At 43.1% G+C, this 27,228-nt stretch overlaps 4 protein-coding genes across 10 annotated transcripts in view; 1 reads left to right on the plus strand and 3 right to left on the minus strand.

The window, feature by feature from the left end:
* LOC145935289 (transmembrane protein 53) overlaps positions 1–6,367 on the minus strand; it is a 24,510-nt gene extending 18,143 nt beyond the window's left edge. Inside the window, exon 1 of the mRNA XM_083036462.1 lies at positions 6,228–6,367. The gene's annotated coding sequence lies outside the window, so the exon portion shown is untranslated. The remainder of the gene's footprint in view (positions 1–6,227) is intronic.
* The window catches only part of LOC145935286 (uncharacterized), a 26,955-nt gene extending 16,742 nt beyond the window's left edge, over positions 1–10,213 (plus strand). For 3 of the 5 annotated variants that reach the window (XM_083036459.1, XM_083036457.1, XM_083036456.1), the window contains 4 exons: positions 264–491; positions 849–1,100; positions 3,255–3,385; positions 4,565–6,234. In XM_083036459.1, coding sequence (XP_082892585.1) covers positions 264–491; positions 849–1,100; positions 3,255–3,385; positions 4,565–4,675 — 722 coding nt within the window. In that variant the 3' untranslated portion in view covers positions 4,676–6,234. Of the gene's footprint in view, positions 1–263; positions 492–848; positions 1,101–3,254; positions 3,386–4,564; positions 6,235–9,371 lie in introns of those variants that run through there. The other 2 variants (XR_014425191.1, XM_083036458.1) reach the window with 2 other exon arrangements.
* Positions 8,171–27,228, minus strand: part of LOC145935285 (uncharacterized) — a 38,012-nt gene continuing 18,954 nt past the window's right edge. The window contains exons 6-21 of one of the 3 annotated variants that reach the window (XM_083036452.1): positions 26,835–26,957; positions 26,453–26,710; positions 25,389–25,661; positions 21,977–25,258; positions 21,175–21,288; positions 20,731–20,836; positions 20,424–20,607; positions 19,933–20,119; positions 18,418–18,532; positions 17,934–18,070; positions 16,512–16,651; positions 15,614–15,716; positions 15,384–15,415; positions 15,003–15,077; positions 14,713–14,896; positions 8,171–8,515 (exon numbers count right to left, since the gene is read on the minus strand). In XM_083036452.1, coding sequence (XP_082892578.1) covers positions 8,319–8,515; positions 14,713–14,896; positions 15,003–15,077; positions 15,384–15,415; positions 15,614–15,716; positions 16,512–16,651; positions 17,934–18,070; positions 18,418–18,532; positions 19,933–20,119; positions 20,424–20,607; positions 20,731–20,836; positions 21,175–21,288; positions 21,977–25,258; positions 25,389–25,661; positions 26,453–26,710; positions 26,835–26,957 — 5,510 coding nt within the window. In that variant the 3' untranslated portion in view covers positions 8,171–8,318. Of the gene's footprint in view, positions 8,516–14,508; positions 14,631–14,712; positions 14,897–15,002; positions 15,078–15,383; positions 15,416–15,613; positions 15,717–16,511; positions 16,652–17,933; positions 18,071–18,417; positions 18,533–19,932; positions 20,120–20,423; positions 20,608–20,730; positions 20,837–21,174; positions 21,289–21,976; positions 25,259–25,388; positions 25,662–26,452; positions 26,711–26,834; positions 26,958–27,228 lie in introns of those variants that run through there. The other 2 variants (XM_083036454.1, XM_083036455.1) reach the window with 2 other exon arrangements.
* Positions 10,424–13,925, minus strand: LOC145935128 (uncharacterized). Its single transcript, XM_083036236.1, has 2 exons — positions 13,788–13,925; positions 10,424–13,126 (listed from the first exon to the last, which is right to left on the minus strand). Exons 1-2 carry the CDS (start codon positions 13,923–13,925, stop codon positions 10,424–10,426), a joined length of 2,841 nt encoding a protein of 946 aa, XP_082892362.1.

Here is a 27,228-nt window from a genome sequence, read left to right on the forward strand (position 1 = left end):
TTTAATAAGAGTCTTTAGAATAATTTTCTTCGATATCCTGCTGTAAAATTCTTTCGATTTCTATTCAAAGATATCCTCGAGCGTATTATTTTTTTTAAGTATGATAGAATGATATTTTTGAGGATTATCTCTATCGTGTTTAGAAAAGTGAAATTTTCCAAGAAAAACAGCGGTGTTTTTTTTTCGAAATAATATTATTTTAATTGATTTAAATTACGTTACGGGGAAACAGATAATTCTGATTTTTGTCCCGTTCATTTCAGACATAAATAGCATCGCGTGTCTCCCGTTAAATCCGGTCGGTCGTGGTTATTTAATATGTTCCCGATTAGCCACGTCCAAGTTGTGGCGCGACAGGCGAAAAGTGCCCAATCGACCCGGCACGAGATGCTTCCTAAAGTGTCCTCGTGGGTATCAGCTTCGGGGTGAATACGAGTTGACCTGTAGATCCGATGGCACTTGGGACGGATCGGAGCACGGAAGATGCGTCCGTGAGTATGGAATTTTCTATAAAAAGATGTTCCGTCGCGCGAGATTTCGATAAGGGAAATATAGCTCGGCAATCTCTCCTCTTCCCTCTCTCGATCTCGCTTAAAAGCTGCATCTGAATCTGACGTACACTTTTATACACAGATACGGATACCTAAATTTTCAGTATAAAGTATAAAGAATTTTGTAAATTGGAAAATCTATCCTTCTCTCCTTTATATCTCAACGAAAGACGCGAAGAAGGAAAGAGAGAGAGAGAGAGAGAGAGTGAGTGGTTCGCTTTTTTATGGCTTTTTCGTCGCGTGAGAAAAATTGACGACGGTAAAAAATTCCTCCTTTCACGACGTTCTTTGCGACAGGATATAGCAAGCCCCGATTGGAGTGTCCGAGAGACGTCGTGGCCGAGTTACCGCCCGGTAGGGACGAGGCGTTCGTGACCTTCGATCAGCCGGCGACTGATCTCGATTGGTTCCGATACGTGAGATCGAAACCGTCCTGGGGCACCCGACTCGAGGCCAGCCTGAAGCCCGGGGTGCACGAGATTACGTTCTTCGCGCGACACCCGGTATCGAAGAAGCAGTCCAGCTGCGCGCTACGCATTATCATCAAAGGTAATTAATCTGCGCGAATGCGTGTTAACGACGTATTACGTATATAAACGTAATAACGATGATGATTCCGCCCCGTTCGAACGCCCGCGATAATGACAGTTCTCTGTTAACGAGCGAGAAATGGCGATTATTAATTTGTAATTGTGCAACGTGTAATTTGTAATTTGTACATTGGCAGGAAACGCGCGCGAGAACCCTCATTTTGCGTTATCTCGACAATATATGTACATATACATATAAAATTTCTCGTTCGATTTAATTCATATCCCATTGTTCTTGCTCGAGCGACACAAAGAGTATAATGCAAACTCGTCAATAATTTTCGATCTCTACTAGAGAAAAAGAAGACGAGCGCTCTGTAAATGCTCTGTGATATATATAAATGTTTATATTACGTACGTAAATGTCAAGTTCCTAAAAACGCAATCATTTACTCGAGGAGGTCGCTTATACTTCTCAGTTAATTTACGTACGTTCCTTCCTCTCCCTTCTCTCTCCTCTTTCTCTCCCTTACATTAATTAATCCGGATTATAGAGATTGCACTCGGCAGAAGGTACCGGATAAACGTCTCTTGAACATTGCAAATCTTGATTAATAACGGATAGAGATGGAAGATAACACATAGAGGTCGGCTAATTCCATCGCGGAGGAGGAACACATGTTAAATAAACTGTAACAGAATGGAGAGAGCGCTCGCTGTACATCACTTATAGAGAGAGCCGCCACTGAACACTCCGCAGTTTCTCCGATGATTAACGGCGCGAGATTGAAATATTTCCTCCCTTTGTTTACGTTTCTCGAGATTCGGGATTTGCGCGAAAAAGATTATTGCCGTGCGAGCAAGCAATTACACTTGGCGCTTCGGCGAAAAGAGGCGAGTACATTATTGTATCATCGCTTCTCTCGCTGGCGAATTGTTCCGCGGGTCGTCTTGTTCGTATAACAAAAGTTTTCCCTCTCGTTGATGCCGACATCGCGGCATCCTTTAAAATGCATCTTAAGAATATTACGTCTCTTGCATCGCGTCAACCCCGTCTACCCTCCACCCCCTGATGTGCATCTCCCAAGACGTGAGCGAAATACGTGTTGCGCGACGATTTGAGCCAAAAAAGACTTTCCCTACTTTATTATCGCGAATTAAAAAAATATATACATATATAATTATTTTACATCATCTAAAATGTTTGATACTTTATATCTCTATATTTTCAAAAATATACAGTAAAATGTAAAATCAAAGAGACAAACGGCTCTCATTTTATTTATATTTTATATTTTAAGTTCCTTTAAACAATTTAACGTGCAAGTTTGTTTAACCGAACGGCATTTGAGGATTGAGCATTCGGCGAGAATCTCCGTACAAAAGTAGTACAGAGTTCTTATTTGTGTGCCTAAAAGTAAGCTGACGAAACTAATTTGATGCAAACTCCAACTTCATCACCGACGCTCCCTCGCACCCAGCCGAGTTTTCTCCGAGGAACGCTCTGGCCTGGATTTTGCGGACAAGTCTGCGCGCAACTTGAGAATCGCTACTTCTTTCTCGCGAAAGACGTAACGAGCGACGGACTTGGCGCATGAATAAGCAGCTTTTCTAGACCAATGAGTGCACGATACAGAAAGATCAAAGTGCATCTTTCTCCCCTTTCCTCCTCCTTCTCCTCTTTCTCTTTTACAAGATTATGAAACATAATTATAATTGTAATAATTTTAAACAAAATTATAATGACTAAAATTATAACAATTGTAAGAATAATTACATTTAATAATAATTATAATAATTATTCCATTCGTTCGTTTAAATAAAAAATGTATTTCGAGATGTAAAAGTGTATGTGTGAGAGCAAACTTGTTTTTTTTTTTCTTACCAATGTCACTTTATATACGTGATGCGCGAGAAACGAACTTGGCTCACACAGACGCGAGTCTTCTGCGCTTGTATAATCTCGCCGTTTTGCCGATTCATCATTCGACGACGACGCGGAAATCGAACTTTCTCAGAAACGCCGTCTGCGTTTCGATTCGACCAAGTTTTCTTACGACTCGCAATTTCCTCGCCGAACCGGCGCGGATGATAAAACGAGAGCGCGATGGAGGGTGGGGGATGGGGTGGATCAGCTGTTATACTTCAATTTGCTAATCTCTGAATTCTCTAGGCGGCGAGGCACCGAAAGTCAAAGACTGCCCGAGGGACATCGAAGTTGTCGGAGGAAATGGAACTGCGATCACGTGGACGGAGCCGACCTTCACGGATAACATCAAGGTGACGAGGATCAGTAACAATGAGGTAAGATCAGATATAATATATCTAAAATTTCTATCGATCGAAAGATACACAGTTTTTGTTTGTCTCGGAGGGCTGTAGATTTTTTTTCTGCGACGTCATTAATTTATTTAGGCACGAATAATTATACAATTAGCATTCCGATGTACTTTGTATAAATTGGCATTTACATAATTGTCCGATAATCAACATTATAATTAACATGCATGTGATTTTCGTCTCTAATATCATCGCAACACGGCGCTGCGAACAAAAATTGGATAATATTTCGATAACCAAGTGCATCAATATTTATGCATGATATACCATAAAAAGCCTCCATTCGATACCGCGCATTTGATATGTGTTTGTGATATGCGATATGCGTCGCATTACGCGTGTTTAATAATCGCGCCAATTTTGCGATTGGATGAAAAGGGATTTTCTCCCATTTTCAATAATCATTAATAATTTTATAAGCGCGGAAATCACCTATTATCGAGGTATGATATTATCTGACGTAACGTCGAGGGAGATTGCCATTTTATAAATGCGCGAAAATTCTTCGATAAATACGAGAGAGCGGGATAAAAATGGAAAAATTCACATATACGTACATATGTATATATGTATACGAATACTTTGAATACGACGGGAGCGGATCGTGCATGTTATAATGTACGTGCAATTACAATTTCTTTTACGGCGGCGCATCAAACGACTGATTAATTAGCGCCAATCTGAAAATTGACGCGCGACGTCAACATTATTGGGCCGCTTTAATTAGCTTATTTGTTAACGCACGTCAATTATTACTCAAATTTTATAGCTCGACTCTCCCTCATCATATTGTGAACCCGAAACCGTGTGGGGTTTGTCTGATGAATTATGTAAATTTTGGGCCGCTAAAATACGGAGAAAAGGATAGAGCGAGAAAGAGAGGAGGGGGGAGAGCGAGTTTGGATTTTCGCAAAGTGGATTCGTTCGCGAGCCCCGTGAAATTAGTTAAGCGTAATTTTCCACCACGAATTTCGGCGATTAAATCCTCGCGGAAGCGGGATATCTTGGCGCGCGCTCCAAATTTTCGTGCGAAACTCCACCGCGGATTTTCACTCTCGCGCGGCGGATTTCCTCCCCCTGCCCCCTCTTCGTAGTATTAGTACCGCGATTTGTGTCGGCGACGATATTTTTTTTTCCGCGCAGAGCCCGGGTCGTCGCTTCGACATCGGCGGTCACAGGATCGAGTACGAAGCGAGTGACGAGGCCGGGTGGTCGAGCAAGTGCATCTTCACCGTGGTCCTTCGTCGGGAATAAGGAGGCTGGAGAATGGGTCAGGATGAGAACGCGACGGGGAGAGGGAAAGAAAGAGAAAGAGGGAGAGAGAGAGAGAGAAAAGAGGGGAAGAGAAAAGCAGCGCGGAAGAATAACGATAAGGTAATATAAATGGAAATGGCTACGGGACGCTCGGGCTACGGGACGCCGTCTCTCCTTACGTAGGCTCCGTAATGGATTCCGTTTTGTCCGGCAGGTTACACGTGGAGGAAAAGAGAAAATAAAATACGGCTAGGTGGCTCCATTTTTTCGCACGCGCAACTTTCCCCCTTTTACCCCCTTTCCTCGACATCCGCGCGTGGCGAAAGGGATACGTAAAGTTTTTCGAGCAGGGGAGACGAAAGTACACCCCCTAACGAGGGTAATCGTGCACCAGGCACCAGGGATCCGGACCGAAGCAAAATTAGGGTTCGGTTTTGGTTACGGTTTAATAAAATATTTAATAACTGTTCCAGTTCCAGTTTTGATTTTTTGTGATAAATATATATATAAAAGAAACCGAAACCATTTAAATTACGATTTTTTCGGCTACGGTTCCGGTTTTTAAAATTTTTACTTTTCGTTTTTCTAATTAAATTAATTTCTAAATTATATTTAAAAAATTATTATTAATTTTTATGACATATAAATAACACTTCATATTATACATGAAAAAATATATATTATATATATAACGGAAAACATATTATCCTCACAGCTATCGTTATTGCGATAATACATGTATTTCAGAACATTTTAAAAATAATTTATTTTTAATTGTACTGCACTTCAAGGAGACAGTTATCATGACATTTCCGCGTCATTTGCGCAAAAATAGAAAAAAATATCGAAAAGAACCGTAAACCGAAAATAATTTCCGGTTATGGTTCCAGTATTATAAATTTAATAGAATTTCAATACGATTTACGATTTCGGTTCTACTGAAAAAACGATTACGGAACGGTTATCGGTTTTGGTTCCGGTTCGGTCCGGGTCCCTGTCGTGCACTCGATATAGTCTTACGAGATCGAATTATGCGTCGACTGCCACTTTTTGATAGAGTAACGTAACAATAGAGTAGCGTTGTAAGGACGCTTATAAAGAAGCGATAATAATATTTTACGTAGAGGAGAAGGGTAGAGGGAAAAAATGCGCAATCTTCTTTAAAAAAAAGAAAAAGAAAGGTTTAAAAGCCTCGATGGTTTATATTCAATTCAGATGTTTATACCGCGTATAAAATTTCTCCGGCGCATAAAATTAAACGTCCGATTTTGCGGCTCAAAAACCCCATCGTACCCCCTCCCCCTTCGTTTCTCCTCCGCATAATATAATTTTACCTTGTAATATAATTTTTATCGCAACCGCAGACTGGTTGTGCACTCTCCGGTAATATGGTAATATATACAATGCCGCGAGATGTAGCGTAAACGCGAAATTCGCGTTATCGAGTCCCGGTTTTACGTTAAACGGAAATTAACGCGGCGCGGTTTCGTCATCACTGTATCTAGCGAGAATTGCGAAACTTCCACTTGTGTATGATGTAACACATATTTACCAAATATATTCCGGTGGTAATTAACGAGGCTCGCGCGTGTCCTTCGTATAATATCCGCCAAAGTAGAGGATTCCTTTCCCGTTGATAAGATTCCCCCCGAATGCACCGGCTGACAGGTCAGACAATAGACTGGATCAATGCTGTGTCGCGAGATCCGACGTTGGTGTTTAAACGCCGGATAATACAATACTGAGTATAGAGAGAAATGCAAACGCGTTATAATATCGCTTTATCGGTGTCGAGATAGCGCGTCTTGCGTAATTTTCAAGTGTCTATCGATATAAACGCGAGAAATTAAACACAGACGGTGTATAGTAACAATGTGAAACAATTATTACTTCTACTCTGTCTCGATTGAATAATATCGGGTCGTTCCTTCGAGTAACAGGAATAATTGAAGTTGTCCATCATTTTCTCACGACGCAATTAACAATTGCTACCTTTTTGTAATTTTTTTTCACTACTTGCCAATCCCTTTCTCCATCATTTTTTAACGACTAAATAATCTCGCGTATATCGTTGGAGAAAAAAAAAACCCGTCGTCTCTCCCTCGATCTTATTTTATATTAAAGAGAAATGACGAATAAAAAAAATTCTTGAGGTAATTCTCTCGCGAGTTTGCGGGAAAAGTAATCTCACAAGTATATACGCGGTCGCGCAATAAGTCTACACAGTTGGCGCGAGGAATAATTAACCGCCATTTAATTACAACGTCATTCATCGTTGCGTAAGAGCGAGGCGATGAATAGCGTATATTTACAATCGACAGAGAGAAACGTTTTCTTAACATTTAATGCGTGCCAATTAACGACCACGTTGTCTTTTTTTTCGCTGTGCATACGTGAAACCTACTGAAATAGAGTCCAAGTTGGGTACACAACACGTGTTTTTGCGGCGCACAACTTATTCATATACGCATTCCCATGTTTCAACGAACGCTCGAGCTTGCGTCACCGATCAATTAATAACGCTCGTTGCGAGAGAGAGAGAGAGAGATAGAGAGCTGGCTTCAACAACCGCGGTCTCTAACCGCGCGATGGTTTCGCGGCTAGGGTAGCGTAACGTAAAGGGCGGATAAACCAGAGGGAAGAGAGGCCGCGAGCTTTACCGAGCTTAGAACTCGGGTCGAGTGTAATTTTGCGCTTCAAAGATTATTCGACGTATTTAATACACCCGCGGAAAATTAACGATTAACTCGGCGATCGATTTCTCTTCTCGACATGGACAACGAGTTGTAAAAAAGAATCCACGTGTCTCTGATTCTGATGCATAAGTTTATCCCCGGCCGGTGCAAATGTAATCTCCCTCCCTTCTTTCCCGGAGTCTGCGGTAGCGTAGATAAAACACACACACACAGATAGATTTTACTATTTATTAATAATTAAACTCTCCTCCACGTCACTCGCATATCATTGTTATCGATTGTCATAACACGATATTATTATTATTATTATAGATGTACAAAATTTATGTATCAAATATATATACGTGTATACATATACATGTGTGTGGGTGCGTTTGTATATTACAAAAATCGCTAAACTGCAATAAATTGTGACGCGATCGTATTGTAGATAATTATTATGGTGATAAAAAAGGAAGAAGAAGAAACGACGAGTTTTATGACATCGTCAAAGACGCTTCGATCTCGCGGAATTTTATTTTATATCTACATATCTACTCTTATTATATCATATGGCAATTTATATTACTATAGGTACCGTTAACTCATGAGCAGTAGCTACGCGTAAATAATTATCACTATTGTCAAATATAATAAAACTCGAATCTTGAATCTTAGTCGAAGGATTATTCGAGAAATTTCAGAAAGATGATTATAAGAATCTTCATAATCGTACGCTATTTGTTCAAAGAACCGCGCGAGGAAAATATAAGAAAATAAAGAATAATAAAAAATTATTTAAAAACCGCTAAACGAGATATTTTTCTATTTTTTTTTTTTTTTTGGCTGCTCCATTCATGTGCGAGTCAAGATTGTCCGCAGATGCTCCCGCGGCCGCGATTTTGAATTTTCCCTTGCACCGAGTTAACTTACGTGTTCGCTTATTACACGTCGTTCACGGGTTGCCCTTACGTGCAACATTCATGCCGCGACGGCAATATTCTCGTCTCGACGCGGCCCGCACCACCGTAATGAGTCGGTGGCGAGACTACGTGATCGGTCCTCGTCGCGCGTTGCCGATATTGCCGGTGCAACAGCTGCTGTTGCTGCTGCTGCCGCTGCTGCTGCGTTTGCCAGGGTTGATGCTGTCGCCCGGAGTGTCGATCTGAGAACATATTCTCCCGTTATCGACTTTCGCTGTATATAAATGAGAGAGTAAGAGAGATGAGAGAGGCATAGTTGGAAATATTATCTCAAGGGGAACGCATTTTCGCATTCAGTTTTCTCATAAACACAATTATTGAAACATTATTTATGTAGTGCAAGAGTATATAAAGAGAATTTTTTTTTGTTTCCAGAAATAAAAGTGCAAAAATAAAATTAACGTTCCTAATATACACAGTTTTAGAATAAAAAGAATATATATAATATAAAATTCGAATTTTAAAAAATTATAGAAATATAATTATCAAAATAATTATTCAATTATTTTTAATGCGAAAACGTGGATCGCCATTTTAATCAACTGTTGCTGATTGCGCCTCAACTAGTGTAAATGACTTTAGGTAGGTCAGATAGTTGGCGTGAAGAAATTCCGGAAAGCTCTTCTGGATGGAGCTTTTAGTCGTTGCGAAAAGAGCGGCTGGTGTGAACAGTCCAAGTGGCAAACAAAAACTGTCCAAATGCCGTCGTTAATCATATAAAGTCAATCTACGTCAGATTACTAAGATTGATTAGGTTACACCGAAAGCCCGATGCATCAAAGGGTGCACAGAAGGGGATGAAAGTACATTATAGCGATGATCCACCTAGCTTTCGACAACGTCGTTAATAGCGCGGTTCTTCTAATATCAATTTTTTTTTTATGACTAAAACACACTTTGAGCTCACAAAAAGTGACAAATTGTTCTCCACAGGTAGAGAAGAAAAATAAATAAATTTAGAAACGCGCGCTTTTTAAAGACAACAGTTCCACATTTTCCGTTCGTCACTATGATCATGTCGTTATTATATTATTATAGTCAAAAGTGCGAAAACGTGTTTCACGCGAAGATGACGGGGCAACTTGGTTTTATCTTCGGTAAGTGACTGTTGTCATCCCGGAAAACACTTTCAGTCTGCACGTTGCCTTGTCCCCTTTCTACTTTTTATGTCTCATTAATAAGTGGTGGCGCTAACTCGCTTAAAAGATTGCGTTGCGAATCTTCGTACGTAAATCATGCGGCAACATCTCGTGGCAAAGTGTGAGAAAGAGAGAGAGAGAGAGAGAGAGAGAGAGAGAGAGAGAGAGAGAGAGAGAGAGAGAGAGAACTGTTTGAGGCTGTTCATTAACTACTTTGCGGTTCGCCAACGGCACTTAATCGCGTCGGTTCATTGTTACGTCGCAGATGTTAGTTTTCCTTGCTAGAGATTGTGCTATTGAATAATCACCAAGTTTATACTTGGTCCTACAGTTTTACGCGCAAAGTAATACGATACGTCGTTTAGAAAAAAAAGTGAAAAAAAGAGAGGGAGAGACAACCCCCAATTTTCTTAATTAATATTGCAATTATATAAATTAAAACAGCGATAATTTACTTTCCAATATTGAAAATATATTTACTTAGTAGAAACATCAAGTTACATGAGAATGTTCCTCATGTATAAATGCAAAAATATTAATTTCTTACGATTATAAATATTTAATGATTTTTAGTTTAAATTTTGCTCCACGTGGAAAAACATTACATTATTATTCCAAACGTACACATAATATAATATTTGTTAGTGCAATATACATACGATTTGATAAAGATAATAATGCCGGAGGGGGAGATATACATATATAAACATCGATCACGATTCTATTTGTTTGCTCGCCAATTATTTCGCTCTTTGTATTTTGTTTTAATTATTCCTACTATCAATTTAAACGAGTTTACATTCAAATTTCGTTACGCTTGGCTTAATGCCCAACCAACTGCAAATCGTTTTATATAACAAAGCTTATAATAATTACGTTCGAAAAACACGATGTTGTAAATGTGTATGCATCGACGAAATGTTGTGTGTATGTAATATTCTTTTTTTTTTTTTACACAACGCTCTCGATATCCGGACACGACTTCTTGCCCAATAACTCGGAATTTCTTTCAATCTTATTCAGTACATTTTGTAACTCTTGTGTCTCCTCGGGTGACAGGGACGTCTTCGGTTCCGACAAAATGACATCCGAGAGGCTCAGAGACACCAACGATACCGCGTCCTCTTTATTATTGTCGTCGTTGTCCTGCAGGCTCTGTTTCAGCATCTTGATATACCTCTTTAAACCCGAATTTATCACGAGATCCATCTTCGAGTCGCGTCGCGGAAGCTGCAATTCCTCCGAATCGACCTTCGAAGACTCGTCGCATCTCATTTCGACCGCGCTGTTTGATCGAGTATTCAATTTCGCGCCGTTTAATCCGCTCTTCGTCCCGGAATTTGCATCTCTCGTCCGTAGTTCTGGATGCGAGATCGAGGAAACGCCGGATTTTTCGCTCTCATCGGGAAGATTGTTGCTCGTTCGCGGATTCTGCATAATTTTCGGTACTTTTGTCCGAGCGACGGCGTTAATGTTAACATTATTAGATTTTATATCCTTCGCTTTGGCACTCGGGACGGGTCGAGTTCCATCCACGTCTCCCCGAGGATCGATCCGGGTTATAACCCGCTCCGGTCTCTCGCCATCGGGGATCGCGGATTTATCGGTATCGTCGGGGGGGCTTAACACCTCGGCGGATAATTCAATCTTCGGGCTTAGCGACGCGCCTTTGGATGGATTCTCCGCGCTTCTTAACCGTCGTCTTCCGTCGCGATTTAATTTCGCCGACCTCTCCTCCTCCTCCCCCCGCCGATCTCGCCCAGGATCCGGCGATGTATTCCCGAGCTCCCTTTTCGCGCCGCATCGGCTCGTTAATCTCGGTTCCTTTGTCGTTCGAGTCATCCCGAGCGAAGCCGCGGCAGAAATGTGAGCGGAAGTGACGTCCTGATGAACCGGCGACGTCCGAGCTCTCGACTGTAAAAAGGACGCGACGCTGTCGCGAGTATTCGCGGATCGTCCCTCCCCGATCGAGTCGGGAGTCCTCCAGGTTCTCTTTCGCTCCTCGTTACTTTCCGTTCGCTTGGCGCTTCCGACATCCTTCAATTTGTCCCGCCGTTGACATCCCGGCGACGTCGTAAGACGCTGCTCGATCGAAGACGCGCCGACAAATTCCTTTTCCCGAGACGCGATAAAACTCGCCGCTCTTCGCCCGACCGGATTACGACTTACGTCGGATTCCTTCGTACGTCGGTCTTCTCGGCTCGAGACGGCGGGTCCTCTCCGAGACGAGCCGTTTTCGCACGTCGACGGTCGCGTAGATTTCGCGGGATCCCGGAAAATATTACTATTTCCGTATTTCTTGTTGAAGGAGGTTCCGCGCAGGTTCCCCGACATCCAGGGGGGACGCGAGGACGCACGGCTGATCGATGACTCGCGCGAACGACGCGACGTTTCGTCCCGTCGACGACGCTTGCCGCTGGAATCGCTGCAGACGCTGACGATCTCGCTGGAACTCGCCGAGATGAAGTTCGATTTTTCCGCGTCCGCGTGATGACGACGTTTGCCCGACGATGGGGATCTCCGGGTGGGATAATCTTCCAAGTTCTCCTTAAAATCGCGCGAACGGCTCGTCGCGGCCGTCTTGGGCCTCCCGGGTGACTTTGTCGATCTTTTCTGCCCGACTGACGTGACGACGGCTCGAGATGATGACGCGCAGTCCTTCGGTGAGGCGTTTCCGGCGCTCGCTGGTCGCTCCAGGTTTGTCGTCCACGAGGACTCCTTTTTCGTGCCGGAAGCGGTGAATTCTGGCAAACAGTCGTCCTTTTCCACGTCACGTCCGGGTTTCGCGACACAGTCTCGCGGCGGAATCTCGGTCTCTTTTCTCGGTACCTGCAATTTCGAGTTTAAATCGCTCCTGGCGATGGTAGAAACGACGTTATCCTCGAGCGAAATACTTCGCGGAAGGGAAGGAACGCATGGATTCCCGTTATTATCCATCCCGGGCGATTTGGCAAAGTTGCCATTGTCGTTTTCCGGAAAATGATTCCCGTCGTCTTCGCGAGCGCGAGATCGAGGTTCGATACTCTCGTCGGGAATCGTTTCAGTTTCCTTCTCGGTGGTCCTCGGTCTTCTCGTGCCTTTGCTCAAAAAATGGTCCATCGGACGAGGATACTCGAGGATGTTTCTCCGGTTCTTCGCCTCGGCGATGTCGTAATATTCCTCGACAAAGTCGAAGAGGCTATGATCGTATCGATCGTTCAATCGCACTCCGATCACCGAATCGGCCGGGTTGAGGTGCAGCGAGTTCAGGACGACGTCGCCGGGCGGTTGCGAGTCGTCGTATCGCTTCCTCAGGGTAGCTTCGACGAGCTTGTGACGATAGGCTCTGTAATCGAGATTCGTTATATCGATGATCGGATGTTCCGCGGTACGATTCAACGACGAACGTTTCTTCGAGAACGTTTCACGATCTCCGATTCGTTGTTCCTCGACTCGACCCGAAATCTTGGACGTAGTGTCGCTGCTTGGTAAAACCGACGTGGAATTCATCTTGCGAGTCGATTCCGGACGTAGACTGGAACTCGAAGTGGACTCGGTCGCGATTCGCGCCGGATAATGCGTCACTAATGATCGAGATTGAATACGATTGTGATGGCGACGACGACGACGAGAGGCCCAGGAAGTAGCTTTCCCCTCGAAGACCTTCAATGGCTCCTGTACGTAATAATAACATAATAACGTATTCCGAACGTACGCAGAAAGAGATCAAGTCGTAGTTAGGGTAGGCATGAAAAGAGGGAGGAAATTTTTCTCGACGAGCTATTCATTTTAATGTCATTTTCGAATCTTCCCTCTCTGTAATTGCGCATAAGCTTCCGTATAAGAGAGACGTAGATCTTGTCGAGAAAATTTCCTCTTTGGCAATTTAATAATATAGCGGCCGCTCGAACTGTACATCGCCTTGAATGGAATCGCGGTACCGTGGTGCCGCTATTGTGTTACAAACAGCGTTATATCGCGGTTTCGTTGCGAAAGAAATTGGAAAATTTACAGTCCAGCAGTGCTTCCGCTCAAACACCGCGGGAAGCGTTGCGAGGGTGCGAGAGTTATCGACACTCGGGCCGTTTTAAAGCGCGTTCCCGAACATTTTGCCGAGATAACGCGGCACGTCGCGTATGAAAAAAAATAAAAAAAATAACCCGCTCTCTCTCCTTTGGCTTTCGCCCGCCGAGGGAAAACGCCGAGAGAAACACGAATAAAAGTTGTTACACTGTTTGTGTGTCGCGCCATTTCTACATTTATACTCGCGTAATCTACCGCTGCCGTTTTCGCGAGGGTATCTTGTTCGAGAGCGAGAAGATAATTCATCACGTACGAGCAGAAAGTAAACGCGCACGATCAGCGGTGCAGCTAACAAGATCGTCAGGGCTAAAGCGAGGGCGCTCTCGACGACGAAGGGTGGTGTCGATTGTAGGGTTAAGACGAGCTTCCCAGGCGCGAGCACGTTCAACATTCCGATCCGCTTGCTCTTCGATCACGTCGTCGTTATTGCAAATCGTTCCTCTCCTGTCGTTCGCGCGTTTCGCGTTTCACCTTTAGGGATCTTTAGATAGATCGCGGGCTGTAAATTCGAGGGCGATCGATGCCGCGGGTTGCTGCTGCCAACAGCCAACAGCAGTGTCTTCTATAATCGAGCTAATCGCCGATACTCTCGATGTCACTTCTTCGTCTTCTTTTATTTTCTCGAGTTTCTTCTCCCGTGGCTGCATTCGAATTGCTGATTAGAGTGTTAGACAAATTGTTTATCGATCGTGGTTATAATTTTCCATGCTTTTATTGTTTGTATATTTATTATTATAAACATCATTTTTATATATAATACATTTTTATATATTATTATACATATATTTATATATTATTTATATAATATAAATATTATATAAATAATAATTATCTTATATATTAATATAGTATTTATATATATTTTTAAAAATTATTATTATTCATAAATTTATATATATACATATTTTTACATACGCGTAGTTTTTAGTTATAAATTTAAAAAAAAATCAGATTCCAATCTTGATAGCGACAAATCGCACATTTTTCTATTTTAGTATATGTTCTATTTTTAAAAAAGTTTTGTCGTTTCTTAAAACAGGCCATTACTCTTTCTCCTTCTCTCCTCTCTCTCTTTCTCTCTGTAGGACATTTTAAACTTTATTTTAATATTTACTTGCATTAATAAGTCTGTTTGTTTCGATAGAAAAAAGGCACATTATCTGTAAATTATAACTTACAATTATCATTGTTGTACGGCACGGCAATGTCTCGGCGAGTCTGGGTCTGCTGCTGGATGGGCGGAAGTTCGCGATAAGAAGCGCCAGCATCCTGATAACCGTTCTGCCAACGTTCCGGATGCCGCTGATAAGCCCCCGAGAAGATCCTGGTGTATCTCAGGTAACAACCGCTCGGTATTTGCCACTGCAAATCGTGTTATTAGGATAGTCGGAGAATTTTCATCTACCCCTTCCCTCCCTTTCCCCATTCGCTCTCTTGCGTAATCATGAAAAACCTCTCGTCTACTTACGCCGTAAGAGGAGCTCGGCACGGGCTGGGGCGGTCTGCCGGGACACATCAGCATCTTTCTTCTGTAGAATCTCGGCTAAACGAGGAGATAAGTGCATTGAGCCCCGGTCTCGCACATGAATTTCTCTCTCACGACTTTAATCTACGACTATATCCTTGAAAAGGATCTCTTTCGGCGAGCGCGACAAAACCATTTCGCTTTAAACGCTCTCGCTATACCGTGAAAGATATCGATATCTCGATATTTTCGTTCGGGGAAAAGCAATTTTCAGTTTAGCGTTATAAATTTATTAATATATAAAAGGCAATATTTTTTTTCTGTTTTTTTCTAGAAAACGAGAGAGAGAGAGAGAGAGAGAAGATAAAAATGTTTCATACTCACTTCGGAATTATGATTATGATCCTCCTCGGATTCTGCAAAAAAACAAGGATATTTTGATCGATTTGTTTTCTCCGCAATTACGAGTTATATGTATTTACGTAGGAGAAGAGGGAAAACGCGATAATATTTCACGTTTGAAAAGAATCGACGTTGCGCAACGTTTCGCCGCGAGAACCCGTTTCCGGTCTCTCGCGGGATAGGGTGGAAGGGGCACAATAGCGTAAATTTACCTCTCACGTGTATCGAGAAATGGCATTCGGCTCGATTTCCGGCTGCATCCGAGGCGACGTAGCGCACGCCGTGAACTCCGGGATACATCACGTGTCCGGGACCCTATATATGCGAGAGATATACGATAATTAACTTTTCGCGCGCAACTGCATGCAAATTTCCTTCCAGGAGAATATCTCTCCCGGCTGTACACGAACGTACCGAGCAATCTTGCCTGAACGCTCATCGGCAAAATTTAATGAATGATCGCGTGATGGATCAATATTTTTTTTCTCTCCCTTTTTTTGACACGACCGATTAACGAAGCAGCTACTACTTATTCGCGCGAGATCCTCGTTTCAATTTGCCTAATCAGATTAACTGTCACAGGTCGCATAATGTCCAGGATCATTTATAACTCGCCCTATCGAGGGGGCGTAAAGCCACCAATTATCCGCGCTCCGGTTATCGCGCGCACAGACAGGGTAATCTCTGTTATTACGTTAATAAAGTACACGTACAAACCCTTTTCACCGGCAAAACGCCAGAAAAGTAAAAGGAAAACGAGAGGGGCGTTGCCCTCCCCTGACAATGATTAATCGTCTGGCCCCCGCCAGTTTTTCCGAACAGAGATACTCGCAAAGAAAATCTCGCAGATATCTTTCGCTGCTGCATATCACGACGAGTCCTTTCGCAAAGTCTCGAAATATGAAACGGATAATTAATGGACGATCTTTGTTCTCGATATTAATATGCCCGATTTTCAACGGCAAACTTTTAATAATTAACTCGAAGATCGTTCGCGCGACAGAAAAGTTGAAAAATTCTGGTTACGATACGGATTCGCGGATTTGCAAAACGAAAAACTGAGCACATTTGAAGATTGATAGTGGCGCAGAATATACGAGCCGCACGTACCCTCGTCTTATAAACGTGTTCCACTCCGATGTTGTCGGTGAACGTTGGTTCTTGCCAGAATATCAGACGGTTTCGTTCCCCCGGACTCAATCTGACTTCGAAGGACGTGGGACACATTGTAACTTTGGGGTTTTCCGTATCTGAAAAAATAACATCACATGTGTTTTTCCAGACAATCGAAATTCTCTGTTACCTTTAATATCGTCTAGAAATCCAAGTCGACATTTTGTTCCTAGTTTCTCATCTCATTTTCTCACATTTTCATACATACATTTCTAATTTCTAGAGGATCTCGATAGATTTAATTTACATAGGAATTGAGTTTCTACTTACCTCAAATCTTAAACAAACAGTTTTTCACCTGAAAGTTTAAGTAAGAACTCTGACAAAAGTAGGTAAATAATTTTAACGGGAAGTCACATTTTCATTTTTTATAAAATGGATATATCAAATTGAAAATTGCGTGAGATGAGAACTAGAAGAAAAATTTCAACTCGAGAATCTACGAAACTACGAACTATAGAACCGAGATAAAACTGGCGTAATCGATTAAAAGCGAAAACATTGAGACGAGAGGACGTAGTAAAGCGGTTATTTAGCCATTAAGAGTTTCGAAGCTGTGCCGCGTAATTTCCACGAGTTTGTCCGATCGACGCGAGTTTATTCTGCGTAATCGCATATCGAGTACGGCGATGCGCCGAGGCTCCTTCTTCCAGCCGCTGCGTTGCGGAAGGAACTTGCTTAAAGCGAGTTTCACGAACTTTCCGAATGAGTAATTAAGCGGGACGGGACGGAGGAGTGCACTTTGCCGGGGAAACTAAAGTTTATCGCGTCGAACCGATTCGACGAGTGCCGGCTGATTCTCGTTCTCTGATCAATTGGTGGTCCCCTCCCTCCTCCCCCCACCATCCTCCCTCCACCCCCCGACGGTGCGAAAAGTTTCTCCTCTTGAGGAAAAATAGATGAATTTACAAGGAAAAAAAAGGAGAGAGTATCGATAAAATGAACACGCCTCTCTCCGGGACTCTGAATTAATAACGTACAAAATCAAAGATCGACTTCCAAACTATTGAATTTTCTATTCTTCTTTATTTTTACGTTCGCTTATTTTTAACTTTGGGGGTAGAAGAATTAGAGAGAGGAATCGGAAAGAGATTAATCTCGCGCAAATCGAATTACGTTAAAGTGTATACCTTTTCTTCTCGCTCGTACATTTTTAATAAGATTCCATCTGTCTTTCGATAGCGACATAATTATTATATTTTATATTTTATCCCCGGTATACATTGATACGCTCATTTATTTATAAATAAGCGCGACCACTCCAACGATATTCTTGGCATAAGAAAAGGGAATTCTCGCGAGAAAGAGATCTCGAGCGAGGATTTTATTCCTATGTTTCCTCTTATAAGCGAGACTTACCGCGTACTCTTATCACAATTCTACAGGTGCTGGTGTAATTAGAGACCGGCGACCACGCCGTAAAGGTAACGACCGTCGTACCCGCCGGCAGATCCGCTTGCAACTGCTTCGCCCACGGGGGTGAGGCGCGTACGTATCTAAAGAGGACCAAGGAAAAAGAAAATAAGAGGCCACACGCAGAGCGCAGCGTAACACACGTAACTAAGGTAAGTGTGACGCACACTCTCGCGCCGTTCGATATTTAAATAATATTATCTCGTTTGCATTTAATAGAGAGAAAGGGAGTATTCGAATAAATCTACAGGCGAGAAATATTATCTCAAAAGGGTGTTATTTTAAGCGAGAGCTGGGCAAACTGCTGCGATAAATTCGGACTTGACTCGGACCATTTGCTCCGTAATAGTCATGTCTAATTATACGCACAATTGTACGATCTCCATTATATAGTTATATGTACAACTATACGTTACGTGCTTCTTCTTACCTCCACCAGTTCATGTTGGACTTTGGTTGCGGGAAAGTTACACGTATAGTGTTTTGCCTAGCCGGTAGTTCGACGTCCATGTCCTGGGGGCAGCTCACGAATGGTCGTGGCGTGTCTGCGGCGATAAAGTCGATTGTTGTTAAGTTTCCGACACCGATAGCGTGGGATCAATTCCCATATTGTAATTACGTTGGCGCGCAATTCCCATCTATGCTGTCCCGTTTGCGTTCTTACGAGAGAAAGAGAGGCGTTACTTTAACAGGTGCCGGAAAATATCCCATCGCGCGAAACGAATCTTGTTACGCTCCTTTTCGTTTTTCACATCGTGCGAACGATAACGCAACATTATATGATGTTAAATATACACAGAATCCCAAAGAGCTTTGGTATCTTTTTTTCACGATCGATCGATCGATACGAAATTGACCTTATTTTTTCTTTCCATTAAAACATCGAGTTCATTAAAACTTCATTGCTAAATCATATAGATTTTTTTCGAGACCCTTTGTGTATATTCCATAAAAAATTTGACGAAACGGATTTACATGTGAAGTAATAAGCGTAATATCGTTTGATGCGAGATAAAAGCTATCCAAAGGACGTCGCTTTTAGAAATTTAAATACTTTGTTCGAAAAGTTGATTTCGTAATACATTAACGAGGGGGGTGTATACGTATGTCCGCAATAAAAAAAGAAAAAAGTGAAATGGCACACGGTGGAATAAGGGTAGAATCAAAATCTCCTTTCCATTAAACGAAACAATTAGCGGCGCGAAAGAAGAACCGCGAAAATGTGCGCGGGGCATGAAAAAGCAGGCAAAGCGGATGGAACGAAACGATGGGAGGAAAAGAGCGGAACGTAAAAAGCCGGAGTAAGCTCGTTAAGGGCGGCGTTAACGTATGATCTCGTTAGCAGGCAGCCTCTACACAGGAAACTTTGTAATATTAAAAGCCGTTTCCGAGTGGAGCATGACTAATTCAACGCGTCCGAGAATTTTCGCCGTTGGATTACTCTTGGTCCGCGGACCGGCGATATTTTACGCATGTTCGAACACGCGCCAGCATCTCGAACCTCGCCTTCCTTCGTGCATTTGGTCGGAAAAAACCGATGAAGAGTTTGAAAAGAGGAGGAAAAATTAATTGAAAGTAATGCGCGTCTCGCTCCATCAACGTTCTTTCCGGAAAAAACGACGTCCAAGTCTCAGGGAAAAAAAATTGTCGCACAGGCAGAACTAATTTAGTAAAATCTTGGTTATCTCGAAGCGAGGATAAATTTTAGATAATTTTTCAAAATAACGAAAAACGGACGAAAAGAGATTCTTCTCGCGTCGAGATTATACGAAACGATAAAGTGTTAGAGTAACGATATTAAAGTATCGCCTCTTAACGCAACAGTCAGCTTGTTAAAAATTTTATCGCGAACATCTCGATGAAATTTCTTGCAAAGTTACAAAGGGGAAGCGTTTTCCCCCGCTAAAACTGTAGAATTGTAGAGGAGAAGAGAGGACCAAGTTACTTGGATTGTAAAGGGAGTCTGTCGCAACTTCACGCAGACAGATAGGCTCTTTCCCGTTCCATCGGCCGTCACTAACGCAGTGTCTCGTGTGCGCTCCTTCCAGTCGGAATCCTCCGCGACATCGAACGTGACATTTGGCACCCTGCGGGTAGACGGATGCGCCGGAAGGGTGACCGGGACATCTGATCTGTTCAATTTTAGAGAAAGTACCGGTTCAATTGGACCATTTCGAAAGAGCATTTTATTTCCTTTTTATAAAGCTACGTGTTTAAAATTTTAAAACCGGACAAATACAAATTAACAAATTATAGCAAATAGAAATTTATTATTAAAATGTAATATATGAGAAAGAAATACGTTGTGTTATTAGATACGCGATGAAAAAGCTCTATCTCCGAAATATTTCAAAACATATATTTCTTAATTCGCACTCGAATTTCGCGTCTAATGTAATGTTTGCGATAGCTACACAGCAACAATAGTGTTCACACCTCTCCGTGTAAAGGTGACTCCATAGCGTGACATCTCGATGTCGGCGAGACGCAAGTTCTCTCGTCAGGTGCCAACACTAAATCCACACTGCAACTACAGTAGTAACTTCCGGCGGTATTGACGCACTCACCGGTGCAACCGCCGTTTCGGCTTAGACACTCGTTCACATCTTGACATTGTCCCCTGTGTTATGCAATCTTATGTAGGTGAAAAATATATCGGAGAGGAAAGTGGGAGATCTTAAATTTTATAATTGGTCTCAATTATTGTTACTGTATATAAGATTCGTGTTTAGCTTGAACTTACCTCGAAATTAACGCGTATCCGGCACGGCAAGCGCAGACAAAAGATCCCACGGTATTGATGCACTCGTGATCGCATATGTCGCGATGCCATTCGCACTCATCAATATCTAATGTCAAATTTTGAAAATCCAGTGTTATAAAAAATCACACAATTATATACGCAAAACGAAAATTAAAATTGAAAGGATCGCTGGATATTATCAAGTCGATCCATAAGTATTTTTAAGAATTTTAAAGAACTGATTATATGTATACTTATATTTATTAAGTTTATTTTTCTTTTTTGCTATATGATGTATATCCCATTTTTCATTACGCTCATACATAATTTATTTTTTTTTGTACGCCAAACAAACTTCTTCATAAATAAGACTTATAGACTGACTTGATGATTTGTGTCCTAGGTAATACTCGATCATATTTTATACAATGCCTTACAACTTGCCTACGCATTCGTTTCCTTGCAATTGAAATCCGAGAGGACACGTGCAATAATAAGAACCGGGTGTATTGATGCATTTCTCGTTGCAGGATGCCCTTTCGAGGCATTCGTCGATGTCTGCACAAAAGTAAACTCAGTTCAGTTACGATTAAGCGACGTCGTTTTTTTCTCTCTTTTTTTCTCGGAAAACGTTTCTCCGCACGAATCTACACAGGTATCGTCGTGGAATCGATATCCCGACTCGCACTCGCAACGATAAGCGCCCGGCATGTTGGTGCATTTGTTGCCCTTGCAGATACCAGCCGCGCATTCGTCGACGTCTAAAAAGCACACACATCACGCACGCACACACACACACACACACACACACACACACACACACACACACACACACACACACGCGCGCATACAGACACATGTCGCTTCACGAAAACTTCAACTAAGCTGAGCGAGTCTAACTTTATAGCAAGCTTCGAAAGTGGAACGCGCGGCGAAATCGTATAGCAAAGAGTCACGCGTCATCCGTTACGTCGGATTTTCCGGAGGTGACGACTATTATACATTCTTTCTCTCGAGAATTTTAATCAGGCTAGTAAAATTAATTGAACCGGTGATATTTCAATATAAATTGTAAAAATGAATAATTCTCTTTTTGTACGCGACTCTTCTCACGAATGTCTCGTTAAGAATCTCGTCGAAGAAATAAAACTCCATTCGACGAATTACATCGTGACATGGTAATATTTAACAACAGCTAACTCCAAAATAGTTGGAATAATAATTCTAAATCTAGTAGAGCACTCACCTGCGCAAGTAGAATTTATCATTTGAAATCCTTTCTTACACTTGCACTCGTACGAGCCAGGTTTATTGACGCAGTTTTGCTCGCAGTTGTGCTGTCCCTCGGCGCATTCGTCGATGTCATGACACTCGGAACCGTCGATTCCACCCTTTTGAAAACCCTTCTCGCACGAGCACACCGCGGTACCGTTTACCGCGACGCAGATCTGCTCGCAGCCACCGTTAAGCTGATCCTGACAAGGATCGGACGGTCGACAGGTGCCGTTCCGCCGCACGTGACCCGGCAAGCATTCGCAGCGGAAGGATCCCACGGTGTTGATACACGTGGTGCGCTCGTCGCAAATCCCGTTATCATTCGCGCATTCGTCGACGTCGATGCAGCTTCTCTCGTCCTGAGACAGCTCATGTCCGATCGGACAGGAGCAGAAGTGACCGCCGACGGTGTTGGTGCAAACGTGGGAACACTCGCCGTTCTTCTCTTGACACTCGTCGATGTCCAGACAGCTAGAGCCGTCGGCGGGCAAGTAATGTCCCGCGTGACAGGCGCATGTGTAGCCACCTGGCAGGTTCACACACTCGTGGGTGCAATTGTGATGATCGGTCAGACACTCGTCCACGTCCACGCAGTTCTTTATGTCGTCCGGCATCAAGACGTAGCCGGCGGGACACTCGCAACGATAACCGCCCTCGGTGTTTACGCATTTGTGCGAACAGCCTGATTCCACGTCATTTTCAAACTCCTCGCACTCGTCAATGTCCTCGCAGGTCTTGAGATCCTCGCGTTTTAGGCGATAACCGAGCGGGCAGGAGCAGGTGACACTCGAGATTGCAAGTCCGTCGGAAGTTTCCTTTTCCTGATGACAGTAATGAGAACAATTGCCGTTGTTGTGCTTGCAACCGTCCACCGATACGCAGGTTCTGTTATCTCGCTCCAAGATATATTCCCCTGGACACAGACACCGGAAGGACCCTACGAGATTCACGCACGAATGCGAACACCCCGCGTTCTCGCTTTCGCATTCGTTGATATCGTCGCAGAGGGTTGGATCTTGAAAATTCTGCGTGAAACCGACGTTACAGGTACAGTCGAAGCCGCCAGGTGTGTTTAGACATCGATGTGTACAGTTGTCGCGTAATTCCAGACACTCGTCGATGTCCACGCAGGTTGCGTTATCCTGCGATGACAGATGGTAACCGTCAGGACACTCGCAGACGATCGAGTCTTCCACCCAGACACAGATATCCGAGCATCCACCATTGTCAAGCAGGCATCGATTAATATGGACGCAGAGAGTGTCATCATCCTGTGATAGGGACATTTCTGGAGGACACGAACACGTCACATTACCATCCTCATGATCGTAGCACGAATGAGAACAACCGCCATTATCGATCTTACATCCACTTTCTACGCAAAGCTTTCCATCCTCCGCCAGGATCATATCGGATGGACAGGCACAAGTCACGTTTCCGTCTTCGTGATAGCACAGATGAGAACAACCGCCGTTATTTTCATACAGACACTCGTTCTCGTACGCGCACGTCGCATTGTCCTCGGACAAGGTCATTTCGGACGGACAGAAGCAGAACGCCTGGCCGTTCTCGTCCTGACGACAGAAATACGAGCATCCCCCGTTGTCGATGGAACATGCGTTTATCTCGACGCACGTCCTGCCGTCGTCCTTCAACAATTTGTAGTTGTCGGGACACGCGCATTCGACGCCACCCTCGGTGTTTGCGCACAGATGCGAACATCCACCGTTATTCTGAATACACTCGTTGATGTCCTCGCAGGTTCTGCCGTCGTCCTGCAGCTCGTATCCCTCGGGACAGGTGCAGTTGAAAGCACCGTTTATATTGGAGCATCCGTGCGAGCAGCTGGTATCCTCGACGGAGCACTCGTTGATATCCTGGCAGTTTCTGCCATCGTCATTTAATTGGAATCCCGAAGGACACTCGCAAAGATAATCGCCTTCAGTGTTGACGCAGGCGTGACTGCACGCGTGAGATCCGTCAATGCACTCGTCCACATCTCGGCAGGTCTTCTCGTCCTGTAACTCGTATCCTTCCGGGCAGCCGCAACGTATCCGCCCATCGTTCTGCTCGCACGTGTGCGAGCAATCATGATCCTGGACGCAAGGATTGTCCATCGACAAGCAGGTTCTAGAGTCTTCCTGTAGACGCCAACCCGAAGGACATTGGCACAAGTAAGAGCCGTTAGTATTGATACATTCGTGGGAACATTTACGTTCCCGTTCGTCCTGACATTCGTCGATATCCACGCAGATGCGCTCCTTATGCGAATACGAATATCCCGCGGAACATGTACAATTGTTGTTCTCTTGAGTCTCTGTACACTTGTCCTGGATGACGGCAACGCATGTATGATTGTCTTCTCCGAGTTCGAATCCCGTCGGACAGAAACACGAGTAGGATCCCTCGAGATTCTTACAATCATGACTACAATTGTTCGTTGCCTCGTTCTCGCACTCGTCCTTGTCCTTGCACGTGATGCCGTCCACGTCCAGAGAGTAACCGGCAGGACACTCGCATTTATAACTCGAACCTGTCGCGACGCACAAGTGCGAACACGAGGAATCGAAACAAGGATCGATCCTCGCGCAGGTGAGACCGTCGTTCTCCAGAATCCACCCGGAAGGGCACGAGCAACGATAGGACGCGTATGCGTTGACGCACAAATGCGAACACTCGTGATCACCCTCGAGACACTCGTCGACGTCTCGACACTCACTGCCATCGTCGTCTCGTCTAAGTCCTCGAGGACACGCGGAATCCTCGCATGTAAGGCCATCCTCGACAAGTCTCATATCTCGCGGACAGGCGCACTTGTAACTGCCAGGGATATTAACGCATTCGTGTGAACACTCGTGTTCGTTCTCCAGACACTCGTCGACGTCCGAGCAAGTCGCTCGATCGTCAGACAAGCGGTATCCGATCGGACAGACGCATCTTGGACCGTCCTCGGTGTCCTCGCAGACGTGCGAACAGAGATTCTCGAAGCTGGCGCAGTCCTTTCGTTCCGTGCAGGTCGCATTGTCGTCCGTCAGGGCGAATCCCGGAGGACACTCGCACGTGTAGGCCCCGATGGTGTTGCGACAGATGTGGGAACATGGTGACTTGTTGGCGCACTCGTCCACGTCCTTACACGTCGCATCGTCCTCCGCGAGGACGTAACCGTCGTGACAAGTGCAACGATAACGGCCCGGCTCGTTGATGCACTCGTGTTGACAGCCGTGCGATTTGTTCTCGACGCACTCGTTTATATCTGGAAAAATAAAAGGAGAATATGTCAGCGAGAGATAATTTAACGTCGTTGCAATCCAGTTAATAACTCGCATTCGATAAAAGTTTTCTTTCTCTAAGTTTTAGCTTATCGGCCACACACCAACACTTACCAATGCACTCGAAATTTTCATTTCTCTCGAAGCCGTCCTCGCACTTGCGCGGATTCTGCGGAACTTCGGTAATCTCTTCTCCGTAATCATTGTCGTCGTCGTCGTCATGGTCTTTCTCGTTGTCGTCTTCGCTCTCACTGTCTTCTTCTCGAAGGATCTTTGTTACCATGTTTGGATGTACTACTCGACTTATGCATTTGTACGATCCCACTGTATTTTCGCACTCTGTGTCTTCTGTACAAATCTTTGGCGTCGTTTTGCATTCATTAATGTCTGAATAAAGAAGAAGATAATTCATATTTTATTAATATTCATTTTTAAAATCTCAGACCGTCTAAAGTTGGCGCGCTCAGGAGTGACACAACGCAAAGCGCTAAAGGCGAAAACTAACTATCGCCCCTCTTAATTAATTTATTATTTATGTTAAATTAATTTTTTGTTAAATTAATGTATTAAAAGAATTATTTAATGTATTAATTTAATGTATTAAATGTTTTTAGTTTCTCCGAATTGTTTTAATAAAACAATTAAAGTATATTTGAATGAGTTTTATTTGGATATTAGCAATAATAGCTGCTTATTTTATTAAATAATTGTAAATACATTTGCTAACTACATATCTACTTATTTGATAACTACAGTTTTGTCTGTAAGATATGAAATTAATACCAAATTTCTGAAAGAAATATCATGTGATAGCTTGCGTTTTATGTATCACGTAAAAGTAAATGTCCACTTCCAATATAAAAAAAAAGAAAATGTTATATTGAACAATGCGCGTTTATAGAAATACCAATATAAGCAATCTTATTTTTGGATAAATAACCTTTATATCAATATATTAACAAGAGGGGCGATAGTCAGTTTTCGCCTTTAGCACTTTGCGTTGTGTCACCCCTGAGCTGGCCAACTTTAGGCGGTCTGATTCGTTAACTATAAATGCTTATAATTCAAAAACTATTATAGCCTTGACATTTTGGTACTGGGATTTTCGTCTTAAAATGATCTCAGGAATCTACCCTGAAGAGTTGATCCGGTCTTTACGGGACACCCTGTATACACACCTTGACAAGTCTTCCAATCGTCAGTTAGATAGAAACCATCCGGACAGAGGCAGAAGACACTTCCAGGTGTATTCAAGCACAGGTGAGAGCAGTTTGCGTTATTTATGGCACACTCGTCAATGTCCTCGCAAGTGTGATTGTCGGAAGCTAATCTGTATCCAGGAATATTCGCGCAACTGCACTCGTAGCCGCCTACGAGATTGCGACAACTGCCTTGACAAGGCCCGTGTCCATTGTTCGAGAGACACTCGTCGATATCTGCGCAATATAATATATCATACAGTCCTCTTTAAATTAAATTACAAACAAAAAAACGTATAAATTTCAATTTAAAAAATTGGCAAAAATATTGCTCGAGAATGTCTCCTCACTTATGACTAACCTTGGCAAGAGTGATCGTCGGTTCCCAACTGAAAGCCATGATGACACTCGCAGGAATAGGAACCGGGTTCGTTGCGACAAATATGGGCGCATTTCGTTTTACCTTCGGCACACTCGTCAATGTCTAAATAAAAATATCAATAAGAATATCGACCAATCATCACTTTATAACTAGGCGACGATCAAACTAATTAATTTTTCAAGATTCATGTATATGTAGCTTTTACTTTTTTGTCAAGGTTGAAAAATTAACAAAATTGTATAACGAACTTGCGTCTTTCGCTGAAACTTATTATGTAATGACAAACAGTTTCCTTTGTGAAACAATCATTTATGGGTCGCGCTATTTATCATTTATTTTATCGCGGCGAGAAATTTAGTAGCAATAATTGTGT

This window comes from Prenolepis imparis, unplaced genomic scaffold (genome assembly GCF_030444845.1).
Source record: "Prenolepis imparis isolate NDT839.2.m4 unplaced genomic scaffold, iyPreImpa1.0 SCAF_4, whole genome shotgun sequence".
Taxonomy (NCBI): domain Eukaryota; kingdom Metazoa; phylum Arthropoda; class Insecta; order Hymenoptera; family Formicidae; genus Prenolepis; species Prenolepis imparis.

Coding starts and splice junctions, on each gene's coding strand:
- LOC145935128 (XM_083036236.1), bottom strand. CDS start 13,925: ATGTTGAACGTGCTCGCGCCTGGGAAGCTCGTCTTAACCCTACAATCG. Junction 13,127..13,787: donor TGCGCGTTTACTTTCTGCTC/GTACGTGATGAA, acceptor TATTACGTACAG/GAGCCATTGAAGGTCTTCGA.